Raw genomic sequence first — 25,987 nt, 5'->3', positions numbered from 1 at the left:
TCAAAGCTTTTTGCTCTCGCTTTAAAATTATTTGCTTACACGTTTTTGGGTTTTGCTTTTGATGTCTTTTATTTACAATTCTATACATTTTGATTTCAATTGTTTGGTTTTTGATTTCAACATCCATTATTTTACCCGTCCTCAAAAATGTGTTTACATTCTCAACTTTATTTTTCATGTTCACAATTTATTTTATTTTGAATTCAATTCATATGGTGTGAAATTGACCCCATAGAGATGTAAATAGCTTATTAACGTGTCAACAACTAAAAAATGATATGTTGGATTCACGTCTCCAACTAAACCAAAAATAAAAGTTAAAGAACATGATTAAGCCAGTGGCTCAGATGAAACTAGCCAATCATTTAGATGCATCTCCTTTAAATGTTGATATTTGGTTGAGTTGTCAACCAAACACAGTTCAATACTACTTTTGTAATACTGTTAAAAGTTATCTTAGAAACTAATGTAACACTATTTATTACATTTTAAAATGAGTAACACATCCATGGCCACATTTTGAGGTTACTGTAACTATATAAGTCTTCTTATGTAATCATAGAAAGTGTGTATGTTCAAGATCGCATGCAACGGTTGCAGGTCTGTGGAGAGCTTCACAATTGCTATAATAATCTGTGCAGAATCTCGAACAGCATTGATCACTTGCACTGTACTTATAACGTTATCTCAGCTGCAATCCAGGTTATTTGCTTGTGCTTTTAGAGGAAGCACATTTGATTAATTAAGTTGTATAAATACAAAATATCTGAACAGATATCTGAACTTTGATGTGCTTTTAAATGGTTGAAAGCTCAATGATAAAATATTTAGATGACAACTAAACCAAAAATCTTACATACTTTTTCCATTTGGAATTTGGTTATGCATTTAGATGGTTGAAAACAGTGATAACATGATAATTCAACAAACTGCTGGATGTCTTTTTGAGTGGGTGAATAAAGGTTGACATCTCATTGATCAACGTCTCAACCAAATATTACCCAAATATCCACGTTGAAATGGTGTGCCAAGTGGGGCAGTCATGTCAGTAATACAGTATGTAAAAAAAAGAATAATACAGTGAATGTCCATGATAATATCAAATTGAATCTCCCCATCGCAACTGTAACACACAGTAAATGTAAAATTAATCACTGCTATTATTCATTCCCTCCACAGGAAACTGTTGAAGTCTACTTTGGTCCTGATGCCACTGTTTGGCGTTCACTACATTGTGTTCATGGCCATGCCTTATACTGAGGTAACTGGAGTCCCCTGGCAGATACAGATGCACTACGAGATGCTCTTCAATTCATTCCAGGTACTGACTGGTCTTGTACAACATGGATGAATGAACGAACAACCAAATTATGTTTTACTGCATGTGGGTTTAGTCACAGGCAGCCAGCAATGGATCTGAAATGATGAGCTGCTACAGCACTGTAAAAAGGAGATATATAAATCGGCCAAAGTCCACTATGGGGCACTGCATATGCTGTAGTGGTGTGCTAAACATAATTAAGTATTGAGTTGTGATGAAACTTTTATCAGTAAAATTAGCGTGAGCTGCACAGCTCAGTATCTTCAGAGTAAGCAGCTGGTGTCAATGACTTGAATCGTCACTTTATTTTGCATGACATTCTTCTAAAGTGCTCTGGATAGATGCTCAGGTCAACCTGTGTACTTTGAGTCATACGCAAACTTGTAATAATGGTTTGTCTTCTTTTCAGGGATTCTTTGTGGCAATTATATATTGTTTCTGCAATGGGGAGGTAAGGACAACGTTGAACAATTTTATGAAGATTTATCTGTGAAAATGTCTTAAAGGAAATCCTAATAGATTATAGTATATTATTTAAGACACTATGTAATCCTGATATATAATATTATGCTCATGATTAATTGCAGTCACAGCATGCACACAGTATGCACACAAAAAAACCTCAGACTCAATTATCTTATGCAGGGATGTGCACAGACCTTTCAGGGGGCAGGTTCTCAAAATGAAAAAAAGGTATATTTATTTATGCAACACACTTACTCATCACACATTGTAAGCAAGTTAGTTACAGTGCCTCTTGAAGGCATGATTGACATTAGGAATAGAGGGTAGGCGATCAGCTGATTATTGATGTAAAGCTGCTCGTTTTTTTATTACTGATTGTGATTTTTATCTTCAATGCTCTTAAATAATAACTTCATAATATAGCCTAATGTTCATTGTTATTTTAGTATATGGTGGTTAGCTGGAGTCTAGACTACCTGTGTTCAGTGCTTCATTTGTTCATTTGGGAGGAACAAAAAGTGAGCGAGAGAGGTGGGTCACCTAGGGAGCTCTGAGGTACCGGAACGCCTTAGAAAATGACCTTGCGGCTATAATGAAGCATTGCATGCATATCATCGCATTTGCATAGTGGCATAGAGAAGTAGCCTAGAGTAGAGGTGCACACAGAAGTTGCACATATGGTGAACATTTTTAGTAGCCTAGGGTCAGACAACAGTTTGTGCCTTTTTTATAAATGCATTTTCTGCAATTCTACATAATTTAACATGACTGGAGACTTTATCAGAATTATGTTTAATACCACACAAATGATCAAAATGACAAGCTACTTTGACAGTGACTAACTGAGAGGCCTAGGTGTGCGGAGACACACATATGGTACAATATGAGGAGGAAATTAGAGTCTTAAAAAAGCTTTCCAGTTTCACTGACTCACCCGTCTCTTGTAAACAATGTTCACTCAATAGGCCCATTTGGAAGTTGAAAGATTACTCTTCTCTTTTCTGCAGGAGCCATTTGCTTTCCAACCTGTGTTCTCCCACGATTGTATTTGAAATATTGTGAAAGGCCTGTTTTGACTGCATGCTGTTCACTGATAGATTTGCCGTGTGTTCCCGACTGCCTTGTTATTGGGCTACACACAATCCGCAGCTAGGCAATTTTTTTAAAAGAAGCTATTGATCCTCTGTGGCTAACTTATAGGCCTACTCATGGTGTAGTAGGCTATTGAGAATTATTGAATTAATTTCTGAACAGACAGCAGTAATTCTATAACTTTGGCAAATTTATTTCAATTTATCGGGAGTGCTGCAACACCAGCACCCTTCCCGCGGCTATGATTCTATAAGGAAATAAATTGTGAAGGGCTGCTGCCAACCAGACAGATATTGATGATGTAAATCAAGTGTTATCAAGGGTTAATCAAATGTTATGCAGTACTGTTTATATTTAAACTAGGTAGCTTACTACACACACACACACTCAACCGGTGACCTGCATCACAAGCCATGCATGTTTGGACACCGGGCGCACGTGAGCTCCGTACAGGCCAGACCAACGGATGGGGGGTGCCGAACTTGACGACGTCTCGACGACTTGGGGGCAGTGGGTTCAGAACAACGACGACTAAAACTGTATTAGAAAACGTTAGACCAACACCCAAAAGGGTACTTGACGAGTGGGAGGGCAAAGGGGAAGATGCTCGGCCACAGGTAGACACATATCGGTGCACGTGCCTGATTATATGCCACTGTCGGTTTAGATGTACTTTCTTTCCATCTTCCTTTAGGTCCAGGCAGAAATTAAGAAAACCTGGAGCAGGAGGACACTAGCGTTGGACTTTAAACGTAAAGCCCGTAGTGGCAGTAACACGTATAGTTATGGACCTATGGTGTCTCACACCAGTGTAACCAACGTCACTGCCCGGGGGCCCCTGGCCCTCCATCTCACCACGCGCCTTGGGGCCCCAGTCACCGTCAACGGGCACCGGAACCTCCCAGGTTATGTGAAGAACGGTTCCGTCTCCGAGCACTCTATCCCTTCCTCGGGACAGGAGTTACACATTCCCGAGGAGGAGCAGCTATCCAATAACACGCCACCGCATTCTGTTGAGGAGGAGAAACCCTCGCCTGTAGTGGAGGAGGAGCGGGAGACCGTTATGTGATGTTCATGTGACCTCTAGTGAAAGACAGTCATGTCAATAGCCCCTCCGTTGTGAGGACGATCTTTGTAGGAATGAGTTATAGAACATAGCACCAGTCAGTATTCTCAGGATGTTATAAAGTAGGAGGATAGCTGTCTTTTGTCGACACTGCCAGTTTTTCTCCTGTGAATCGAGCCAGGATTTTAGTGGGTGGATAAAGACTGGAGGACAAAGGCTCAAGGCTAAAAGGGTACCTCAGTGTTTGAGGTGAGCCACCAACACAGACAATCACCTTCTCTATTGTACTGTAGCAAACACCACCGCTCTTTCTGATACCATTTCCACCTGCCATACGGACAAAAATTCGTATCTGTTTTGTTTTATTTCACTGACTTCAATGAGTTGCAGCAGGTACTTTATAATTGATGAAAACCAACTTGCAGATGTAGCTTTTTCACATTCTAAAGCTATTATAAAACTTGTGGATCATGAATGGTCTGTGGATGGACGGTAGGCTAATGTGTCTGTCTGAAACCTACAGCATTGATGGTCCACAGGTCCTGTGGTTGAAGGTGTCTAACAGTATATGTAGGTCCTCATTCTGGCAGGAGCATGTTAGCTTATGTTAGTGTAGCGGATGGATAAGTTAGCATACAGCTCACTAGCTTACATCTGTTACATTAGGAACTCCTAGTTATATGAGGAAATGCCTGGCTGCAGTTGACTCTGCCTACATGGTTGGGGAGATCTCACTACATTTCGATTGGTTTTAAATATGGATATCAATTCAGAAAACCTAACCCACTTTGATGTAAAAGGGAATAAAACTCAGGTACTCCAAACCCACCATTCTAGTGCATCAGTTTGAGCTAGTCTGTACTGTAGTTTCAGAGGTGTGCTGGCTTCTAGTGTTGATTTATATGGAGGAAGGCCAATGGAAGACTTTTCTCCATGATTATCAACTTTTTGTACAGTTTTTATTTTTTGCTATTTAAAAGATACTATCTTGATATTCAATAGTGTAATGACTATGGAAGGTTATGTTGTTTCCATGATGTGCTGATTCAATTCTTCAATGATAATATTCTCTTTCACAATATATAATACCATAAAAGTAACCGAAACTTATCAATGGAGTGGGAGAGACAGCGTTAAGAGGATTAAAAATAAGAAGCTTTTATATACTGTACAGTGCCTTCCCGAAAGTATTCATACCCCTTGACTTATTCCACATTTTGTTGTATTACACCCTGAATTTAAAATGGTTTAAATAAATAAAATCTTACCCATCTACACAATATACCCCATAATGACAAATTGAAAACAAGTTTTTAGAAAATGTAGCTAATTTATTGAAATTGAAATACAGAAATATGTAATTTACATAAATATTCACGCCTCTGAGTCAATACATGTTAGAATCACCTTTGGCAGCGATTACAGCTGTGAGTCTTTCTGGAGCTTTCTCGTAAGGGCTTTGCACACTTGGATTGTACAATATTTGTCAATTATTATTTTAAAAATGATTCAAGCTCTGTCAAATTTAGTATTGATCATTGCTACACAACCATTTTCAAGTCTTGCCATAGATTTTCAAGCAGATTTAAGTCAAAACTGTAACTCGGCCACCCAGGACATTCATTGTCTTCTTGGTAAGCAATTCCAGTGTAGACTTGTGTTTTAGGTTATTGTCCTGCTGAAAGGTGAATTAATCTGTGTCTGGTGGAAAGCAGACTGAACCAGGTTTACCTCAGACTTTGCCTGTGCTTAGCTCTATTCCATTTCTTTTTTTATCCTGAAAAACTCCCCAGTCCTTAACGATTACAAGCATACCCATAACTTGATGCAGCCACCAGTATGCTTGAAAATATGGAGAATGGTACTCAGTGATGTGTTGTTGGATTTGCCCCAAACATAACACTTTGTATTTAGGACAAAAAGTGAATTGCTTTTTTTGCAGTATTACTTTAGTGCCTTGTTGCAAACAGGAAAGCATGTTTTGGAATATTTTTTATTCTGTAAAGGCTTCCTTCTTTTCACTCTGTCAATTACGTTAGTATTGTGGAGTAACTACGATGTTGTTGATCCATCCTCAGTTTTCTCATATCACAGCCATTCATCTCTGTAACTGTTTTAAAGTCACCATTGGCCTCATGGTGAAATCCCTGAGCATTTTTCTTCCTATCCGGCAACTGAGTTAGGAAGGACGCCTGTATCATTGTAGTGACTGGGTGTATTGATACACCATCCAAAGTGTAATTAATAACTTCACCATGCTCATAGGGATATTCAATGTCTGCTTTTTTGTTACCCATCTACCAGTAATTTCTAAACATTTCTAAAAACATAAGTCCACTTTGATATTATGGGATATTGTGTGTTAGGTCAGTGACAAAAAAATCGACATTTAATCCATTTTAAATTCAGGCTGTAACACAACAAAATGTGGAAAAGGTCAAAGGGTATGAATACTTTCTGAAGGCACTGTAATTGTAGCAAGCAGTACTTTATTAATGTTTCAAAGGGAGGCACCCTCTCCAAAACTCAGGGTGCAGGAAACAGTTACATTTTCGAAATAAAATGTTATTTAAATGAGGAATTCCAAGGAATTCTCAAATTTCACAGGAAAATTCCAAGGAAGAATTCCAAAGGAGACTCGTGAAGAAACGGTATGAAGGAACACTAGAACTAAATAGCACACAACTGTTATGTTTTATATGGTCACGTGTTATGCTGCTCTTTTTGTATATACAGTATGTATGCATTTGCATAGAAGTCACAATGTTTACAATGATAATAAAAATCCATTCTAGTTGTGAGCTAAAATAGCATCAAGGGTCATGGAAATGTATTCTAAATATAATTTGATGTTTGTACAGACTGTTCAAAAATGTAAGGGATGTTTGATATTTGAAATATGTTATATTGTATATAGTATTAAATGTATAGAAACTGGAGAATATACTGTAGGTGAGGGACAATACTGTATGTATCAGGACCGTTAAAATAAGATTTCAGTAGAATGCCTAACAAAGGTACAGTATTGACAGAACATTAGATAGTTATTTACACTCACATATAATTATTTGATTCAAGAACTAAATTGCACTTTTACCCTACAGTTTCCTCCCCCACCACTGTATATCCACATTTCTACACTCAAGAAACTTTTGTGAAAATATGTTTAGCTACACTTTATATATATATATATATATATATATACTGTATATTTATTATTCATATTATTCTTTTCTCTCTCTCTCTCTGCATTGTTATGAAGGGCCCGTAAGTAAGCGTTTCACTGTTAGTCTAAACGTGTTGTTTACAAAGCATGTGACAAATCAAATTTGATTTTGATTTGAAATACCCCAACTTTACAAGTTCACTTCCATCACACAGCAGTTTGTTTTCCAGCCAATGTTCTCAGAGGGAATTGAAGGGTTAAAATAATTTGTTTGTTTGTTTGTTTGTTAGTTAGTTTGTCACAGAACCAGTATTTGTGTCTTTACGCTCTGTAAAAGTAGCCTTGTCCTATACTCTATGTGCTGTAGCCAATGCTTCTATCATTGTCATGCCTTATGTTTGGCATGAAAATAAAAAAACGCATAGAGGAGTTTACTAAAGCACAAACAGACTGGAACACCAGGCTTTGTGTAAAGATGTCACAGATCCAATACTTTGTTTCAACCTTATCTGTCCCAATAGTTAATGTACAGTACGTTTCATTCCTATCCATCCCAATATTTCAACGTGGTTTCAAGGATTGACTTAACATAGTAAACATACATTTTGTGTTCCTCCATTTTAGTATGAAATGTATTTATTAGGAGAACCCTTTTGGAAAACCTTTTTTGGTTCCAGGTAGAACCCTTTTGGTTTCCAAGTATAACTCTTTTCACAGAGGCTTCTACCACATGGAACCCAAAAGGGTTCTACCAGCCGAAGAACCCTTTTTGAGGTTGCAAAGTTACTAATTAGCTAAAATACGAAAGTTGTCTGTGATGTGATTGGAACATGCAACCTTTGGGTTGCAAGATGTTTGCATTATACTCCCACATATTTCCCTTTCATTTTTAGAGTAACACATTTACGTTTACTATGTTACTTCTAGTCTGAGCGGCCAGGCTGAATAGTTCATATACGGTTGAAACCTTCCCTCCAAATTTCATTCCTAATCTTTGTGGTTTCCTATTTATTGTCATGGTCTTATATGGTTAGGGCACATTACCTTTTACACCAAAAAGTAGAGCAAATATAGAGGCAGAGTTCATTTTCTGCCTTACAAAGATCTGTTGCGTGATATACTATTGAAGTCGGAAGTTTGCATACACCTTAACCAAATACATTTAGCTCAGTTTTTCACAATTCCTGACATTTAATCCTAGTAAAAATTCCCTGTCTTAGGTCAGTAAGGATCACCACTTTATTTTAAGAATGTGAAATGTCCAAATAATAGTAGAGAGAATGATTTATTTCAGCTTTTTATTTATTTCATCAAATTCCCAGTGGGTCAGAAGTTTACATACACTCAATTAGTATTTGGTAGCATTGCCTTTAAATTGTTTAACTTGGGTCAAACGTTTCGGGTAGCCTTCCACAAGCTTCCCACAATAAGTTGGGTGAATTTTGGCCCATGACAGAGCTGGTGTAACTGAGTCAGGTTTGTAGGCGTCCTTGCTCGCACATCCTTTTTCAGTTCTGCCCACAAATTTTCTATAGGAATGAGGTCAAGGCTTTGTAATGGCCACTCCTATACCTTGACTTTGTTGTCCTTAAGCCATTTTGCCACAACTTTGGCAGTATGCTTGGGGTCACTGTCCATTTGGAAGACTCATTTGCGACCAAGCTTTAACTTCCTGACTGATGTCTTGAGATGTTGCTTCCATATATATACATATTAGTTTTCATCCTCATGATGCCATCTATTTTGTGAAGTGCACCAGTCCCTCCTGCACCAAAGCACCCCCACAACATGATGCTGCCACCCCCGTGCTTCACGGTTGGGATGGTGTTCTTCGGCTTGCAAGCCTTCCCCTTTTTCCTCCAAACATAACGATGGTCATTATGGCCAAACAGTTCTATTTTTGTTTCATCAGACCAGAGGAAATTTCTCCAAAAAGTATGATCTTTGTCCCCATGTGCAATTGCAAACCGTAGTCTGGCTTTTTTATCGCGGTTTTGGAGCAGTGGCTTCTTCCTTCCTGAGCGGCCTTTCAGATTATGTCGATATATGACTCGTTTTACTGTGGATATAGATTCTTTTGTACCTGTTTCCTCCAGCATCTTCTCAAGGTTGATTTGCACCACAGTACGTTCATTTCTAGGAGACCGAACGCGTCTCCTTCCTGAGCGGTATGACAGCTGCATGGTCCCATGGTGTTTATACTTGCGTACTATTGTTTGTACAGATGAACGTGGCACCTTCAGGCATTTGGAATTTGCTCCCTAGGATGAACCAGATTTGTGGAGGTCTACAATTTTTTTTCTTAGGTCTTGGCTGATTTCTTTTGATTTTCCAATGATGTCAAGCAAAGAGGCACTTAGTTTGAAGGTAGGCCTTGAAATACATCCACAGGTACACCTCCAATTGACTCAAATGATGTCAATTAGCCTATCAGAAGCTTCTATAGCAATGACATAATTTTCGGGAGTTTTCCAAGCTGTTTAAAGGCACAGTCAACTTAGTGTATGTAAACTTCTGACCCACTGGAATTGTGATACAGTGAATTATAAGTGAAATAATCTGTCTGTAAACAATTGTTGTAAAATTACTTGTCATGCACAAAGTAATGTCCTAACCGACTTGCCAAAACTATAGTTTGTTAACAAGAAATCTGTGGAGTGGTTGAAAAATTAGTTTTAATGACTCCAACCTAAGTGTATGTAAACTTCCGACTTCAACTGTACATGTAAGCGTGATATAAGGATACTATTAGAGAACGTGTTACCATAAGATGCCATCTAAGCCAGCAAGGAAATGAAAAATAAAGTAGAATATCCACATTTTCTTATACAGTGGTTATCTTACACCCACCTACAGCCAACGAACATGCCACTAGTAAATAAGCTTGGTAGTATTGTGTATAGTAGATACGCTAGTCTGGCCTTTAACTGTCCGTGTTTGTTTAGAAGGGGGCGACACTAGAACCAGTGTTGATGGGAAAATATCATTTAAAAAAAAAAAATGTAGATTTATGCGCACTTTAATACCCTATTCCATTTCATATTGATTGTATCATGTAAATTGTGTTTTTGAATTCGATATGTAAAAAGGCCATTACTTTACAGAGATAATATTGTACACATTTTTTTTTTTACCTCTCATGGAAGTATATAAAATCACCTATGATATTTTCGTTGTTTTTTTATTTATCTCATATTGCAAATGTATCTGTCCTCAGAGAGATAGGAGTTGGTATTTTGTGTTAATAGTCTACTGTATATGCCATGTGTGGAGAGGGTGTGACTGTTTTGTTTGAAATAGGACACCATGCCTGGTTGATTTCACTCCATGTCGGTTGTGTGAAGTCAATGTTGTAAATGTAAACGTGGGTTTAAGAGGAGAATGTTTTTTCAGTCTGATGTTCATCATTGTATTGTGAATAAGACATTAAAATGTACAATTCTATTGTAGATTAAGTGTCCATTGAATTTGCACCATACTAATTATGTTCTTGTTGACCAAGAACACTGTAAGTAAATACAGTTTAACCCTTCTGTAGTCTTAACATTCTGTACTGTATACTCCCTTGTCCTTAGGGTAAAAAATGGCCTGCCTTCACTAAACCCCTAAAATAAAGCAGCTTATTTGAATTTTAAACCCCTATTTTGCATGAAGAAACAACCTGTCATTCATCACATTTTGTGAATATCTGGGTTTTCCCTCTTCACAATGCAGAAAGACTGCATTTAATCAGTGGACACCACTCGTTGTTATTACAACACACCTTTCATAATTGTATTCTTTAATAAAGTAAAGGTTTATTATTATTGCTAAAGGTACTGCGTAGGTGTAAACATATTTTTTGTAGCAAGAGATAGCACTTGTATAGCCTAAGAAAGTAGCAGAAATGTGCAGAAAGTAGTTTTGAATGCATTTTATTGAAGGGAAACAATAAGTCTAACTTTTGTTGGCAACATAGTGATATATTCTTATATACTGTACAATGAGGAATTCAACTACAAAATGCTAGTCTTCTCCCATTTTTTTTTTACCATTTCACACACCCACAAAGTGTATAAACAACAATAAATAAGAATAAAATATGATAATAGATACAAAACAAAAACGTGAAGAACATAAATCAATCAACTCCAATTAGCACATGTAGGACAGCATGCAAGTGTGTCTGCATGGACTTTGCAGACATATTTCTCACATGCTCTGCACATAGTATTTGTTTTACAGTACTTCTTTAGCGGACAGAATTGGCATCTCCTCTTCTTGCCTGCCCCAGCTGCAGCCTCAGGTGGATCAGGACAAGATTCAGCTCCCTGAACAACTTCCACAAGCGCTGCAAAGGCTACTGTGTGGGTGAGGCACTCCCGTCTTTGAATGTGTGGGGTTACAAGTGCCTTTCCCAGCTGCTCCAGGAACACCCTCCTCTTGTTCTGCTTATCAGGCATCCAGGTAGGGTTGATCTTGTTCCATATCACGAAGGCATTGTATGAGGACACATCAATGATGTTATGGAAAATGACCAGGGGCCACCAGGCAGTCATCCTCCTGCAGCTGTAAGTTCCAATCACCTTGTCCAGGTTGTCCATGCCTCCTTTGTTGTGGTTGTAGTCCAGGATGACGGCTGGCTTCCTGTCCTCACAATCACTTATCTCAGCCATTTTGTGCACTGTGCTCAGAAGGACCACGTTCTTGTTCCTCTTTGGGAGGTAAGAAACTAGAGTGGTGGTGGAGGTGAAGGCAAACTTTGATGAGAAGGCCTCTCTCCCCCTTGTTGCGAGGAGTGCAGGGGGGAGCTCAGGCTTGTTCTTTCTAACTGTGCCAACCATGGCGATATTCCTCTTCAGGAGCTGCTGGCTGAGTTCATAAGAGGGGAAGAAATTGTCACGTGACATTGTGCCCCCTCAGTCAATCTGTCACATCGAGCACAACCCGCATCCCATGGTTCTTGTCTGGGCCTCCACTGGTCGGCTTCCCTGTGTAGACTTGCATCTTTCAAGCGTAGCTGGATTGTGTGTCACAGGCCACCCATATCTTGATGCCATACTTTGCTGGCTTGCTGGGCATATACTGCCAGAAAGGACAGCGACCTGTTGACAAAGGAGATTACTATCACTAATTAGTATCAGTGTCACAGAAAACAATCACATAAATCAATGAAATTACAGCAATACATAATAAAATTAACAGTGAAAATCACTTACATTACAGATGGATGGAACCAGTTGCTCATCCACTGTTACTTCAGGCCCAGGGTTGTAGAGGTATGGTAGACGCTCCACCCACTTCTCCCAGACCTCTCTTATGGCCGCCAATTTGTCTCACACGTCTTGCAGGTCTTGACTCACGGTTATCAAATCGTAGCATTCTTGAGAAAGTGTGAAGACTTTCAGTGGCATCGTGGCACTGAAAATCGCCCTTCCACTCTCTGCATCCCAGAGACTACATGTAGCCTCGCCTCGGGACCTATACACACTCCCTAAGATTAGCAGCCCAATGTAGGCACGCAGGTCAATCTCATCCATCCTTTTCCAGTTGTCTCCATACTTACGGAAACCCTCCAAATTTGTCATCTCCAGGATGATTTTTTCGATGGCTGGTGTGATGAACATGTAGAATGTTTGGGCGATGTCCTGGGCAACTGCATGTCTTGTGGGCCCTGGGGTCATCCTTATGCCATTTTGTGCTGCCATCCTGCCCTGGTTGTCATATGGTGACAAGGACCATGTTATTTTGCTGTTATTTGACAAAAATGTCTCTCTTTCAGCTTGGGGGATTTCTTCTTCATCTGAAGATGATGCATCGTGCTCTGGGTTGTATTCTTCCCCATCTTCTTCAGATACCTCTTCCTCTTCTAAATCATTGTTCTCTTGTTCCTCCTGGACATCTGATCTACGACCTGTTGGGCACTGAAATGTGCACTCATGGCTTCAGCAAAGAGAGAACTGGGGGGACTGTCATCTGCAGCACCTTTATAGCCTCTGACTGCATTCCCCATTAGTAAACAATGCTTTCAAGAAATGTTGTTCATTTTGTCTGAAATGTTGTTCATTTTGTCTGAAATTGTTTTAATTTTGTCTGTGAACTTGAGTCATGTGTGGGGTTGTGGAGGGGAGATGCTGCACATGCACAATAACTTTTTCGTTTTGTCTGAATTCAATCAGTAGTACACTATCTCAATTTCTCGTGTGTGTGTGTGTGTGTGTGTGTGTGTGTGTCTTTGTGGTTTATGTGGTGTGTAAATTATTTTATAACTGCAGGGTCAAAATTGACCCAAAGACAATCTTTGTACCCTGGTGGTGTACAGCTTTCATGGAAATATGAACAAAGACAATGTTTCACTTTTTCTTAGGAAAAGTAATCACATTTCAAGTTGAAAAAATATAATTTAGGGGGTTCTCTCTGCTGTTAAACATAGTGGCGGGTCATTTTTGACCCTTAAGACAACACAAGGGTTAAATATTGTTTTATAGTTAATGTACTTTTTGTCATTATGTACAATCATTTTTACAAAAACTAAAAATACAAAATTGACAACTAAAAAAATTACTTATGAAAAGTTGTTTAGCACAATTTGTGTTTCCGACCCAGTGTTTACTTTTTCGAAGGAGGTTTCTTGGCTCCCCCCTTTGCACCTCCTTTTGCACCTCCTCCTTTATCACCTCCTCCTTTCTCCCCTTCTCTACTCTTCTTCCCTTTTCCTTCACTTGCTTCTCCTTTCTTTCCTCCCCCTTTTTCCCCCTTTTCCCCTTTTTCTCCTTTTTTGTTAGCAGATCCCTCCTTTTCATCATCCTTTCCCTCCTTGGCACCCTTGCCCTCTTTCTTCTCCTTGGTCTTCTTTTCCCCCTTTTCACCGTCCATTTTTCCTGAGACTGTTGTCACCTCTTCTTTTTTCTCCACAACTACAGCTGGAGGAAGGACAAAAGCACAAGGGGAAACAATCACTTGGAGGCCGCGACAACAACATTTGTTATCATCAAGACCCCTTCCTGCAATAATATGTGGTAAGGAAAATATATAATCCCGGCAAAGTGGGTCATAGTATTCTAATGAATGTGCATCTGTCTCTCTACATTCTAATGAACGTAGCCTATTTTGTCTACTAATGAGGTTTCATAAGTGTACTGGGCTGGTTGGGAAACAAATTATGGGGATTTGAAATCAACAAATATTTGATGAATGGAAGTTTCAATCTACCAGAAGGCTGTCAAGGACTATAGGCACGCTGCCCTCCAGAGGATTTCATAATCCTGGTGATTGATAATGACAAACATCACAATCTAGATGGCCTCTACTGCACAACATCAAAATAACCATGTTTGTTCTATGCAATGAGTTTTGTTTGCACAAGTCAAGGAATGAGACTTTACTGCAAAGCAAATAGATCTAAAACATATGGAAATAATTGAAAAGGTAGATGGGTATATCCCTTCCGTAATCCAGCATATCCATACACGTATGTGGATATCATTTTTTTTCTAAGGCAAACATCCTTTGGAGACAGAGGTTTACATGCAATCAGTTATAACCAAGCATTTGAAACAGCATGAAGACCGAGACTGTGTGCATGCCTTACAATGACTTCTACAATGAGAAATTCAACAGCTCCCACTTGTCACAATCTAGAGCTGTGAGGATTTCCTCCCCATGCCTCCCTTCCTCCCCTCCATGACACCCATGGTGAACCCCCAGTGTGCTAGTTCCTGCTCTCGGGAGAACCACTGCTGAGAGGGAGATGATACTGCTGCTTTTATACCACACCTTCTTACTACAGTAGCAGGGGCAGACATCTGTAGACACTAAATAGACTAGGCAGGCAAGGGAACCGCTTCTAGGGAAGCAGGGGCGATTGTCTTTATACATCACCACTAGAGCAGTGGTTCCCAACTCCAGTCCACCAGTACCCCCAACAGCACACGTTTGTTGTAGCCCCGGACAAACTCGCCTGATTCAACTCATTGAGGACTTGATTATTAGTTGACAAGTTGTCTGGTGCTACAACAAAAATGTGTGCTGTTGAGGGTATAAGACACACACAAGAACAGGAGTTGGGGAACATTGCACTAGAGAGTGTAGACAACCCTTTTGGGTAACGCTTCACATTAAGTGTCTCTATTAATTATGTGTTTATATTGTACCTTACATGGGTACAGGGTAGAGTAAGTACATTGTTCAATTCTGACTAGAAATGATTATCTGTAATACCCATCTGTGGAATATGTCACACACATCATTTTAGATTCATGAACATACTCAAACGAATCACCGCCTTTTATCACCCCAGAATTATTGCTTTAGATTTCAGATGAATGAACTACAAAATCCATTAAATTGCGCAAACAGTCAAATACAATCCACTGTGTGTACCCTGTACCCACATGTTCAATTCCACTGTACCAGCCGATGTAATTACCGTGTAAATAGAGTCAAGCCACTTGATGTCAATTGTGACCACTTTATCGTCCTCCATCCTGCTGTGACGACCTAAGGCTACGACTCCTCTCACTGATGGTGTTATTTTCTCAATCCGAGAAGACACACACTCACACAAAACACTCTCTCTGGTGGTGATATTCAGTCCGGCGGAGGCTGAGGTGCAACATGCACGCTCACACTCCTGACCCCTCTATGCATGAGGATATCGTTTGGCAACCAGAATAACCCTCAGAATTAGTATTTTATTAGGCTCCCCCATTAGCTACTGCTAAAGCAGCAGCTACTCTTCCTGGGGTCCACAGAAAACAAAAAAACATGACATAGTACAGAACATTAATAGACAAGTACATCACAAGGATGGACCTACATACATTTTAAATACAGTAAGTATACACGCTTTCATACATGCATGGCTTCATAATCATGTTGTTCATAGACGCTACTAAATCCAAGTGGAACACACAACAACTAAAATAGAAATGCAATAACAAGGAGATGCATTGAAAATAGGCTGACACTTTTAGCTAAATTCCCCTGACATGAATATGGCAACCTTGTTTCTAAAGATACCGACGCCCATAATGGGTATCCTGGAATAAAGTATAGACTTTTTACACCTGCATTGGGTTTCCTGGGGTAACGTGATCTCTCTCAGATGACCCTACGCCTCTTTGTGGGACTAAGATGTGTAAGAAAGGTGTGCGTGTGGATCTGTGACTATGCATGTGTGCCTGCGTGTGTTTGTGCTTGTGCATATGTATGCGCGAGTGTCCGTCCTTCCTGCATTTCTCTTACTGTATAGAGAAAGGTGTGAGGAAGTGAGAAGGTTGCATCAGTCAGTTCTAAGTGGACCCTGTCTGACAGCATGCCTCAGGAGGCTCTTGAGCCACCAGAGAACTGACACAACTCAGAGCATGACAGATCAAAGTGTGCTGGAACAATGTCTACTTTTCATTTTAATAGCTTTATCCATATGACAAAGAATTGGGAGTGGGAAGTTGCACTTCGTCCCTAGTCCTCCCCTGAGCGTTGCCTCCTGTCCGGTTTTTGCTCTACCTATCTCCTACGAATGTCAAATGTTCTCACAGACATGATTATCTTTTTCATTAACACTTTTATCCAGGTTGCCTGAAACGATATTGATTTTAGGTCATGTAGGTAAAGTGGTGAGTAAAACTTCTGAGAGTGAAGTTATGTCAGTATTCTCAGAGACACTTTGTTGCAGATGAATTATTCGGTTAAACATTGTTGTCAATGCCCAGAATGGAATCTTATGGATCAGGAGATGCAGTAACCACAAGTATAAAGTAATAACTAATTCATATTATAGTCATTTCTGTTTCCAACTGAATATATTCTCAATAATATGTTGGATTATATGGCCAGGAAATTCGCATACATTCTCTCCACAAATACTTGCACACAGCAGCACAGAGCTATCAGGTCAGGCGTTACAGAGATGCATATTTTAAATTGCATACTTCACTCATTTCTTAATTAGTGGAAGGCGGCCCTGGAACACTTACTATTTGCTGGAAAATTCACTATCTCTTGTGGATGTATCCAGGGGTAAACAGCTGTGTGGGGTTCATGAGTCTCCACGATTTATAAAACATATCTGTTTATCCTTTTCCTTTATAAATGCCAAACCCCCTCTTTCTCGCTCTCTCCACACTCTCTCTCCCTTTCGCTCTCTCCCTTACGCTCTGTCTCTCAGCACATGGTTGATACTTATAAGTTCACGGCAGAGGTTTTGGTGCGGAAATAAATGCATATTAACCCCAGTATCCCCTGATGCTGCATTATAATATACAGCTGGATGTGACATTATGTACTCTTTCAAATAGATTATGATTTCTCTAATGGATTAAGCTTGTCTCTGACTGACACGCTCATTATGGTAGTAATCCCAATACACAGTCAGTCCCAAAATACATTTTATCCATAATAATTGTAAAATAATAAGACAGTCCCCTCCTGTACTCCCGGTTCACCCATGACTGCACGTCCAGGCATGACTCCAACAGCATCATTAAGTTTGCCGACGACACAACTGTGGTAGGCCTGATCACCGACAATGACGAGACAGGAAGGAGGTCAGAGACCTGGCCATGTGGTGCCAGAATAACAACCTCTCCCTCAACGTGATCAAGAAAAAGGAGATGATTGTGGACTACAGGAAAAGGACGACCGAGCACGCCCCCATTCTCCTCAACGGGGCTGTAGCGGAGCAGGTTGAGAGCTTCAAGTTCCTTGGTGTCTACATCACCAACAAACTAACATGGTCTAAACACACCAAGACAGTCATGAAAAGGGCACGACAAAGCCTATTCCCTCACAGGAGACTGAAAAGATTTGGCATGGGTCCTCAGATCCTCAAAATGTTCTACAGCTGCACCATCGAGAGCATCCTGGCAGGTTGCGTCACTGCTTGGTAAGGCAACTGCTCGGCCTCCGACCGCAAGGCACTGCAGAGGGTAGTGTGTATGGCCCAGTACATCACTGGGGCCAAGCTTCCTGCCATCCAGGACCTCTATACCAGGAGGCATCAGAGGAAGGCCCTAAAAATTGTCAAAGACTCCAGCCACCCTAGTCATAGACTGTTCTCTCTGCTATCGCACGGCAAGAGGTAGCTGAGCGCCAAGTCTAGGTCCAAAAGGCTTCTAGCCATAAGCCATAAGACTCTTGAACAGCTAATCAAATTGCTACCCAGACTATTTGCATTGCCACCCCACTCCCCTCTTTTACGCTGCTGCTTCTCTCTGATTATTATCTATGAATAGTCACTTTAATAAGTCTACCTACATGTACAAATTACCTCAATTACCTCGACTAACCGGTGCCCCCGCACATTGACTCTGTACCGGTACCACCTGTATATATCCTCGCTATTGTCATTTTACTGCTGCTCTTGAACTATTTATTAAAATGTTTTACTTATCTATTTTTTACTTAACACTTATTTTTTCTTAAAACTGCATTGTTGGTTAAGGGCTTGTAAGTAAGCATTTCACTGTAAGGTTTACACCTGTTGTATTTGGCGCATGTGACAAATCAAATTTGATTTGATATTGTGGTGTCTCTCATTCCAGACCTATGTATGTCCATGTAAGCCTGTGTGATACTTCAAGAGAACAGATGGCATGTACAGAAACACACACACCTGGATCAGATAGAAAGACAGAGATAAATGACAAGTACAGTACAGTATGTCAGTGACCACCAACCTTAGACATGGTGTGCAGGCATTTGTTCCCCCCATACTAAAACATGCGATTCAACTAATAATTAAGACGTTGTTGGTGCAAGGTTGAGAAAAAAGCCTGTATGCCTTGTAGCTCTCCAGGACCAGGGTTGGTTGTCATGGGTGTTACTGTATAAGCTTAAATAAAAGATCATATATATATTTATATAAAGCCAAGATTACAGATTGAGTCAGAGAAGGAGAAAGAGAAAAAGACGAAAAACAACGAAGGACAGCCGTAGACATGCAACATCAACGACAGAAGCCTTAAGATTAATCTCTACTTTATCATCATCCACATTTGCCTACTAAATACTGGACTTGCAGTTCTGTGTCCAATGTACAATCAATGTGTGATCGACAAGGATGAGTATATCAACAAAGAGCATTTTAAGTACGTAACGCATGCAACTACTACTCTTCAGCAGGCAACATTCTCCACAATGTCCATGCTCTTCTTTCTAGGAAGTAGCGATGAATGCTGATCTATTAAATGAACTATTCTATTCAACTATTCAATGCTTTTCTGTGATTTACTGAATCCTGAGCTGCATGTTCCAATGTTCCCTCTAGTGGATTGCCCTCTTTGTCAGTATATAAATAGGAATGTGGAGAGAGGGAAGGTGAGAAGAGATAAGGAGGGAGGTAATCCAGTCTCAGGCTGAGTGAGGGCGAAAGGAGAGAGGAGAAGGAGAAGGAGGGAGGAATGTCATCCTGTCTCGGGCTGAGTTAGGGGGCCAGTGAGCTCCTCCTCCTCTCTCACCACTGGGAGCTGGCTGCTGCTGGCGCTGCGAGCCTGGACCTGCTCAGAGACCGTCGGGAGGGATGCAGTGTCCGGGAGGGCTGGAGGGACAGGATGAAGAGGAGGAGGGGGAGGGGGAGGATGGAGAGGAGAAAGAGGTCAGGGAGGAGAGAGAGGGGGAGGAAAATAGGGAGGATGAAGCAAGGGAGGAGGAAGAAAAGGGAAGAACGGAAGAGAGGATGAAAGACAGGGTTTTGAGAGGAAGGTACAGGTCAAAGGGAAGGGATAGGGTTGGAAGATGAAAGATTGAAGGAGGAAGAAGCCAAAGAGAAGGCATGAAAGTTAGAACCGTTGAAAATTAAGAGACAGACACTGACATAGAGGCCCTATAATTAAAGCTATACTGTTAATCCAATGGAAGTTTAGATATCCTATATTCCTGTGGTCCTCTGTAGCTCAGTTGGTAGAGCATGGTGCTTGCAACATCAGGATAGTTGGATCGATTTCCAGGACCACCCATCTGTAATATGTATGCACGTATGACTAACATGCTGACCACACCGCTAGCGTCGCGCGCACAAGCGTTGCAAAATAAATGTACACATACATGTTATTCAATCATTGCACCCACACAGCTCGCGCGCTAACGAGCATCTGCGTTGCTAAAATAGAAGTCAGTTCTATTTGTGACGCTGAACGCGGTGCAAGTCCTGCCTCTCCCATCTCCTTATTGGTTTATAGAAGCAGATACCCACGTGCCATCTCCTCACTGGTTATACCCACGTGGGTGATTGAAAGATGAACTGGGGTTGGTTGTGGTAATTCACCTTATTACGAAAGTTAGTTGCCAATCGCCATATAAAGTCCAAAGAAGAAAAAGCCTGGAAGGAGGAGAGATGACTAGAAACGATTCGGTTGACCGTTTTATGTGTGGATTAATTGTCGGAGTAGAGGACCTTGTTCATTTCAGGTAAAATAACAACTCAACATTCATATCCCAAATTCATATCCCATATCACAAATTAGCTAGCAATTGCAAGCTAGCTAGCTAAATTGCCATAAATGTTTAATGCTTTTCGACCTGTACCCAAATTAATATAATTGGTTCAGAGTTTGTTTTGATATTTCAACCTGTGTCTCGTGATCGCGTTTGGTGTGGGGGGACAAAATCCATTTGCACATGATGCCGCACGCGCGCATCCGGTCTGCGCATGGTATAAGTCGCTTTTGATAAAAGTGTCTGCTAAATGGCATATATTATTTATGCACAGTGTTCAAAATATTAGGAACACCTTGTTAGTATTGAGTTGCACCCCCTTTTGCCCTCAGAACTGCCTCAATTCTTCTGGGCATGGACTCTACAAGGTGTCGAATGCGTTCCACAGGGATGCTGGGCCATTTTGACTCCAATGCTTCCCGCTGTTGTGTCAAGTTGGCTGGATGTCCTTTGGGTGGTGGACCATTCTTGATACACACAGGAAACCCAGCAGCGTTGCAGTTCTTGACACACTCAAACTGGTTCAAACTGATAAATTATTTGTCTTGCCCATTCACCATCTGAATGGCACACACAATACACAATCCATGTCTCAATTGTCTCAAGGTTTAAAAATCCTTATTTAACCTGTCTCCTCCCCTTCATCTACACTGATTGAAGTGGATTTAACAAGTGACATCAATAAGGGATGATAGCTTTCACCTGGATTCACTGGGTCAGTCTATGTCATGGAAAGAACAGGTTCCTAATGTTTTGTACACTCAGAGTATATTTTCCTGCATTCACTCATCCAGAGAGTTTTTTTTTATCACCCTGTGAGGCCAAGACTATTTATCTGACTATGTTGACCAATCTTCATCTTCAATCAGATAAGACAGGAAAAATATGTCACCCTAAACTAATTCAAAACACTGTTTGTATCCAGAGGGTCAGACAGAGATCTGTGTTATCCGTCGGAAATAAGAGAAAAATATATCTTAGCTCTGCATGGTTAGAACGTGACGAACCATTAGCATAATGTGATGAAATCTGAGAGAAACATTCAAACTAATGAATACAAAAGCTGTCAGGGGCCCAGTCGTGTTAAAACCGTGTCAAGCCGTTATTGATCTCCTACTTTATCAAAAGGCCTAGCAGATGACATTTCATCAATAGCATATAAAACTCAGCAGTTCCCTGTCTACTCTCCTTTGAAAAACTCTCTGAAATCAAAAACAGGGTAGTTCTTAGAGTAGAGTAAGTAAATAAAAGGTGCAAACACCTCTAGTTGAGGTGCTTACTAATGGAAGGTAAATGTTACAAATTAGAAATAAAGTCTCACACTTTAATCTAACCTTGCTGTGGATTTTTAAAAAGTGCTAAAGTTCATAGGAAGTTGAGAGTAGGGACTTTTGTCATAGGAAGTAGGGATGTCCTAAAATGTACACCACACCTACCTCCTAGGAACTGTTGTCATAGGGATTTCCTAAAATGTACACTGCACCTACCTCCCAGGGACTTCTGTCATAGGCAGAAGGGATATCCTAAAATGTACACCACGCCAACGTCCTAGGGACTTTTGTCATAGGGAGTAGGGATGTCCTAAAATGTGCATCGCACTGTTGTTGAGGTAGAGAGGGTCTGAGAAGTGCATTACTTACCTCCTGGGATCTCTGTGAGCTCGTTGAGAGGAGGCACAGTCTCCAGTGTGTTGGCGTAGTCCTTAGCTGCTACTCTCTGAGCATGTCGCGCCTCAATCTCCTTCTTCGTCCTGGGGATACGGCATTTGAAGATGCAGCATAGGGTGATGACTTGCAAATGGAGAAGGTGGGCGAGAAAGAGAGAGATAAAAGATAAATGTATTTCCCATGTGGAATATTATTTGCTTGTATCTGAAGTACATATGAATATGTATTTAACTAGACACTACTATCACAACGTTGTGACATTGCAGTTTTACAGCTATTAGCATTTACAGTGAGCTACAAAAGTACTGGGACAGTGAACCATTTTCTGTTGCTTTGGCTCTGTACTCCAGCATTTTGAATTTTATACGATACAGTGACTGAGGTTAAAGTGCAACTATCAGCTTTAATTTTGGGGTATGTTCATCCATATTTGGTGAACCGTTTCTATTTAGTCCCTTCATTCACTTATGTGTATTAAAGTAGTCAACAGTTAAGTATTTGGTCCCAAATTCTTAGCCCGCAATGACTACATCAAGCTTGTGTCTCTACAAACTTGTTGGATGCATTTGCTGTTTGTTTTGGTTGTGTTTCAGATTATTTTGTGCCCAATAGAAATTAATGGTAAATCATGTATTGTGTCATTTTGGAGTCACTTTTATAAAGAATAGAATATGTTTCTAAACACTTCTACATTAATGTGGATGCTACCATGTTTACAGATAATCCTGAATGAATTGTGAATAATGATGAGTGAGAAAGTTACAGATGCACAAATGTCATACCCCCCAAAAAATGCTAACCTCCCCGTAACTGTAATGGTGAGAGGTTAGCATGTCTTCGGGGTATGATATTTGTGCGTCTAACTTTCTCACTCATCATTGTTCACGATTCATTTAGGACTATCATTTCAAATTCCAAAGTTCTGGAGTACAGAGCCAAAACAACAATTAAAATTGGTCACTGTCCCAATACTTTTGGAGCTCACTGTATATTACTGTATAGTGACACTTCAATATCAGCTATTATCAAACTACTTTCCTTTTTGTTGATTCGGTTTTCTGTCATGACATGGTTTAGTTATTACTGTTTAGATGTCCGATGAATTATGACTAAAGTAGAATGTCATTTTTATCTTGTGTAGTGTTGTCCTCCTCCTCCCCTTATTGAACCATGCATCATGTGGTCGATAAAGCAAACATAAACAGACAATACCATGACCATTTGGAGCCCTCCCTCACAATAACCATCATGACAATTCAGCAAATGATATGCATTTCAATGTGTCATGCGATCAATCTGTTCTGTATGAAAATTAGTTGGTCTATGCTGGGCTGAAGCATTGTACCTTGACTGACTGACTGATTTGTACATTCATTTTACTAATGTGATTTATATAAATAGAATTGGAAGATGGAGGATTGATGTGAAATTGCTAGGTATTTGTATATTTATGTAAATATTTATTTCATAAATAGTCTTGAATGTCTGGCAGATATACTACTATGACAGGTTTAGAGAAATACTTACTGACTGCTAGAATAAACATAGAGAAGATACCAATGACTTGCCATAACCGCAGTCCCCAGAATACGACTGTTTCTGAAGTGACTGGGTCTGGCTTCTTTGGGGGATCTGTCGGTAAAAGCTGTAGGGGGGAAAAAGAGACAATATATGCATGAGTACATTATTGTGTCATCTAGACAGGTACTCTTCAAATCACTCTGCTGTTTGACAGTTAGTTAAATGCTATTTGGACAAATACCGCAATTGATGCTAATATCAATCTGATTGAGAGAATAATATTCTTCTCTTCCGCTCAGTTTCTGAAGAGACACACAGTGGCAAGACAATTGGAGGAAATACAGAAGTGTAAAAGACAATTGGAGGAAATACAGAAGTGTAAAAGACAATTGGAGGAAATACAGAAGTGTAAAAGAAAAATTGATGTCACTGTATGGATATGGAAAACCCTGAAACAGGGAAGAAGGGCTTGGCTTGGAATAAAACCCTGAAATAGAGGATTTCGTAGATCATGCAGAATGTGAAACATGCTAGTCGGGTGTTATCACTCATGACCTCTTAGTCCTCTGAATATGTCAGTCAGGACATGAGGACATGTCAGGACATGTCAGTCAGGACACTAGTGGGGGAGTGCTACCACCTTAAGCCTAAAAAATGAACTTAAATCTGCCTCAAAAACCATCTCAACAATGGAGAACAATGGGTTGAAATAGAAAGATGACTATCTGAAGAAGAAAAAGGGAAAACAAAACAACAGCGTTGAACTGAAAAAGAACATCAAACCACAAAATAGACCAATCTCTTTGAACACTAGACACTATCTCCTGTCTTGTTCCAATTTGTTATGTCGACTCTTTCACCTTTTTCATAACTTTGTCTGAAAAGCTGGTAATAAAATGCTGGAAAGCCACTGAATGCTGAGAAATACTACAAGAACATAATGAAAACAAAATAATTGTCTCACTGAGTAAATGGCAATGATTGAGGAAAATGAATCACACATCATGGCACAGAGTGAAGGTAAAAAAAGGAAAGACTTTAATGAATATTGTTTACCCCACAAATACAGATGTTAGATCTTAATTTGACCAGTTTTGTTGCAGGAGTAAAATTATCTTGCAGAAGGAGGATTTGATTATTCAACGAAAAAGTAAACATTTCTAACAAGGAAATTTGTTTTGATAGGCTATGGTAGGCTATAGTTTAGGTGTGAGATCAAGTGAGAGAAAGAGACTTGCAGTTTTTTTGTGAATGTATGTAAATCATGAGGCTCATTTAAATTTCCTAAGGATGATTTAAATAATACTGACTGGGGTTTCGTAATGTAGGTCAAACTATTCATACACAGTACAAGACGCATTATGAAGAAACTATAAATATTAAACAACATGACATTAATCAAGAAAGATAAGATATCAACGCTCTTAGAGCTGCCTCAAAGTTTGTAGTCCACATCCTTGACATCACAATTAGGCTACAATCCGAGGTTATGCTGTATTATTAAGAATCATCATTATGATGAATTCAAAGCCCTGTGATAAGCCTTAGAGCCCCCATGCAGTCTTTTTATTTTATTTTTAAATCATCACTAATACATTTCAAATAAATCACTTTTATTTCATAAAAGAACCTCAAAATATTTTTGTATCATTTCCTTGACCCTGTCATTGCCATTGAAATGCTCAGTCTGATTGTGTGGGCGTGTTGATACAAATGTAAACATATTTAGATACACAGCCCTGATTGGCGGATAGGATTGTCTAGACTCTAGAGCAGTGGTTCCCAAACTTGTATTAGTCCCGTACCCCTTCAATCATTCAACCTCCAGCTGCTTACCCCCTCTAGCACCAGGGTCAGCGCACTCTCAAATGTTGTTTTTTGCCATCATTATAAGCCTGCCACACACACACACACTATACAATACATTTATTAAACATAAGAATGGGTGTGAGGTTTTGTCACAAACCAGCTTGTGGGAAGTGACAAAGAGCTCTTGTAGGACCAGGGCACAAATAATAATACAATAATACAACATTTTGCTCTTTATTTAGCCATCTTACATATAAAAGCTTATTTGTTCATCAAAAATTGTGAATAACTCACCACAGGTCATTTTCCACACACAGTCTGTGCTTGTATTTCGTTTTCATGCTAGTGTGGGCCGAGAATCCACTCTCAAATAGGTACGTGGTTTCAAAGGGCATCAGTGTTTTAAGAGCACGATTTGCCAAGGCACAATACTCTGAGCGCAGCCCTATCCAGAAATCTGGCGGTGG

At 39.9% G+C, this 25,987-nt stretch overlaps 3 protein-coding genes across 4 annotated transcripts in view; 1 reads left to right on the top strand and 2 right to left on the bottom strand.

Annotated features, from left to right (window-relative positions):
* The window catches only part of pth1r (parathyroid hormone 1 receptor), an 85,462-nt gene extending 80,238 nt beyond the window's left edge, over positions 1-5,224 (top strand). Inside the window, exons 11-13 of the mRNA XM_014191246.2 lie at positions 1,180-1,321; positions 1,731-1,772; positions 3,573-5,224. Of these exons, the coding sequence (XP_014046721.1) occupies positions 1,180-1,321; positions 1,731-1,772; positions 3,573-3,947 (559 nt within the window). The 3' untranslated portion in view covers positions 3,948-5,224. The remainder of the gene's footprint in view (positions 1-1,179; positions 1,322-1,730; positions 1,773-3,572) is intronic.
* A 5,984-nt stretch (positions 5,225-11,208) lies between these two features.
* On the bottom strand, positions 11,209-12,361 carry LOC123741892 (piggyBac transposable element-derived protein 4-like). Its single transcript, XM_045716174.1, has 2 exons — positions 12,309-12,361; positions 11,209-12,194 (listed from the first exon to the last, which is right to left on the bottom strand). Exon 2 carries the CDS (start codon positions 11,997-11,999, stop codon positions 11,235-11,237), a length of 765 nt encoding a protein of 254 aa, XP_045572130.1. The 5' UTR covers positions 12,000-12,194; positions 12,309-12,361; the 3' UTR covers positions 11,209-11,234.
* Positions 12,362-13,146: 785 nt separating this feature from the next.
* The window catches only part of LOC106599657 (uncharacterized), a 29,847-nt gene continuing 17,006 nt past the window's right edge, over positions 13,147-25,987 (bottom strand). Inside the window, exons 2-4 of one of the 2 annotated variants that reach the window (XM_014190943.2) lie at positions 23,718-23,835; positions 22,164-22,313; positions 13,147-14,012 (exon numbers count right to left, since the gene is read on the bottom strand). In XM_014190943.2, coding sequence (XP_014046418.2) covers positions 13,699-14,012; positions 22,164-22,313; positions 23,718-23,835 — 582 coding nt within the window. In that variant the 3' untranslated portion in view covers positions 13,147-13,698. Of the gene's footprint in view, positions 14,013-18,501; positions 19,628-22,163; positions 22,314-23,717; positions 23,836-25,987 lie in introns of those variants that run through there. The other variant, XM_045714750.1, reaches the window with a different exon arrangement.

Source organism: Salmo salar, chromosome ssa03, assembly GCF_905237065.1.
Source record: "Salmo salar chromosome ssa03, Ssal_v3.1, whole genome shotgun sequence".
In the NCBI taxonomy this organism is placed as follows: Eukaryota; Metazoa; Chordata; class Actinopteri; order Salmoniformes; family Salmonidae; genus Salmo; species Salmo salar.
The sequence above is the reverse complement of the archived record's forward strand: the minus strand, read 5'-3'. Positions and strand labels throughout refer to the sequence as shown.

Excerpts from the sequence above, each read along its gene's own strand:
- LOC123741892 (XM_045716174.1), bottom strand. The coding sequence starts at position 11,999 with ATGTCACGTGACAATTTCTTCCCCTCTTATGAACTCAGCCAGCAGCTC.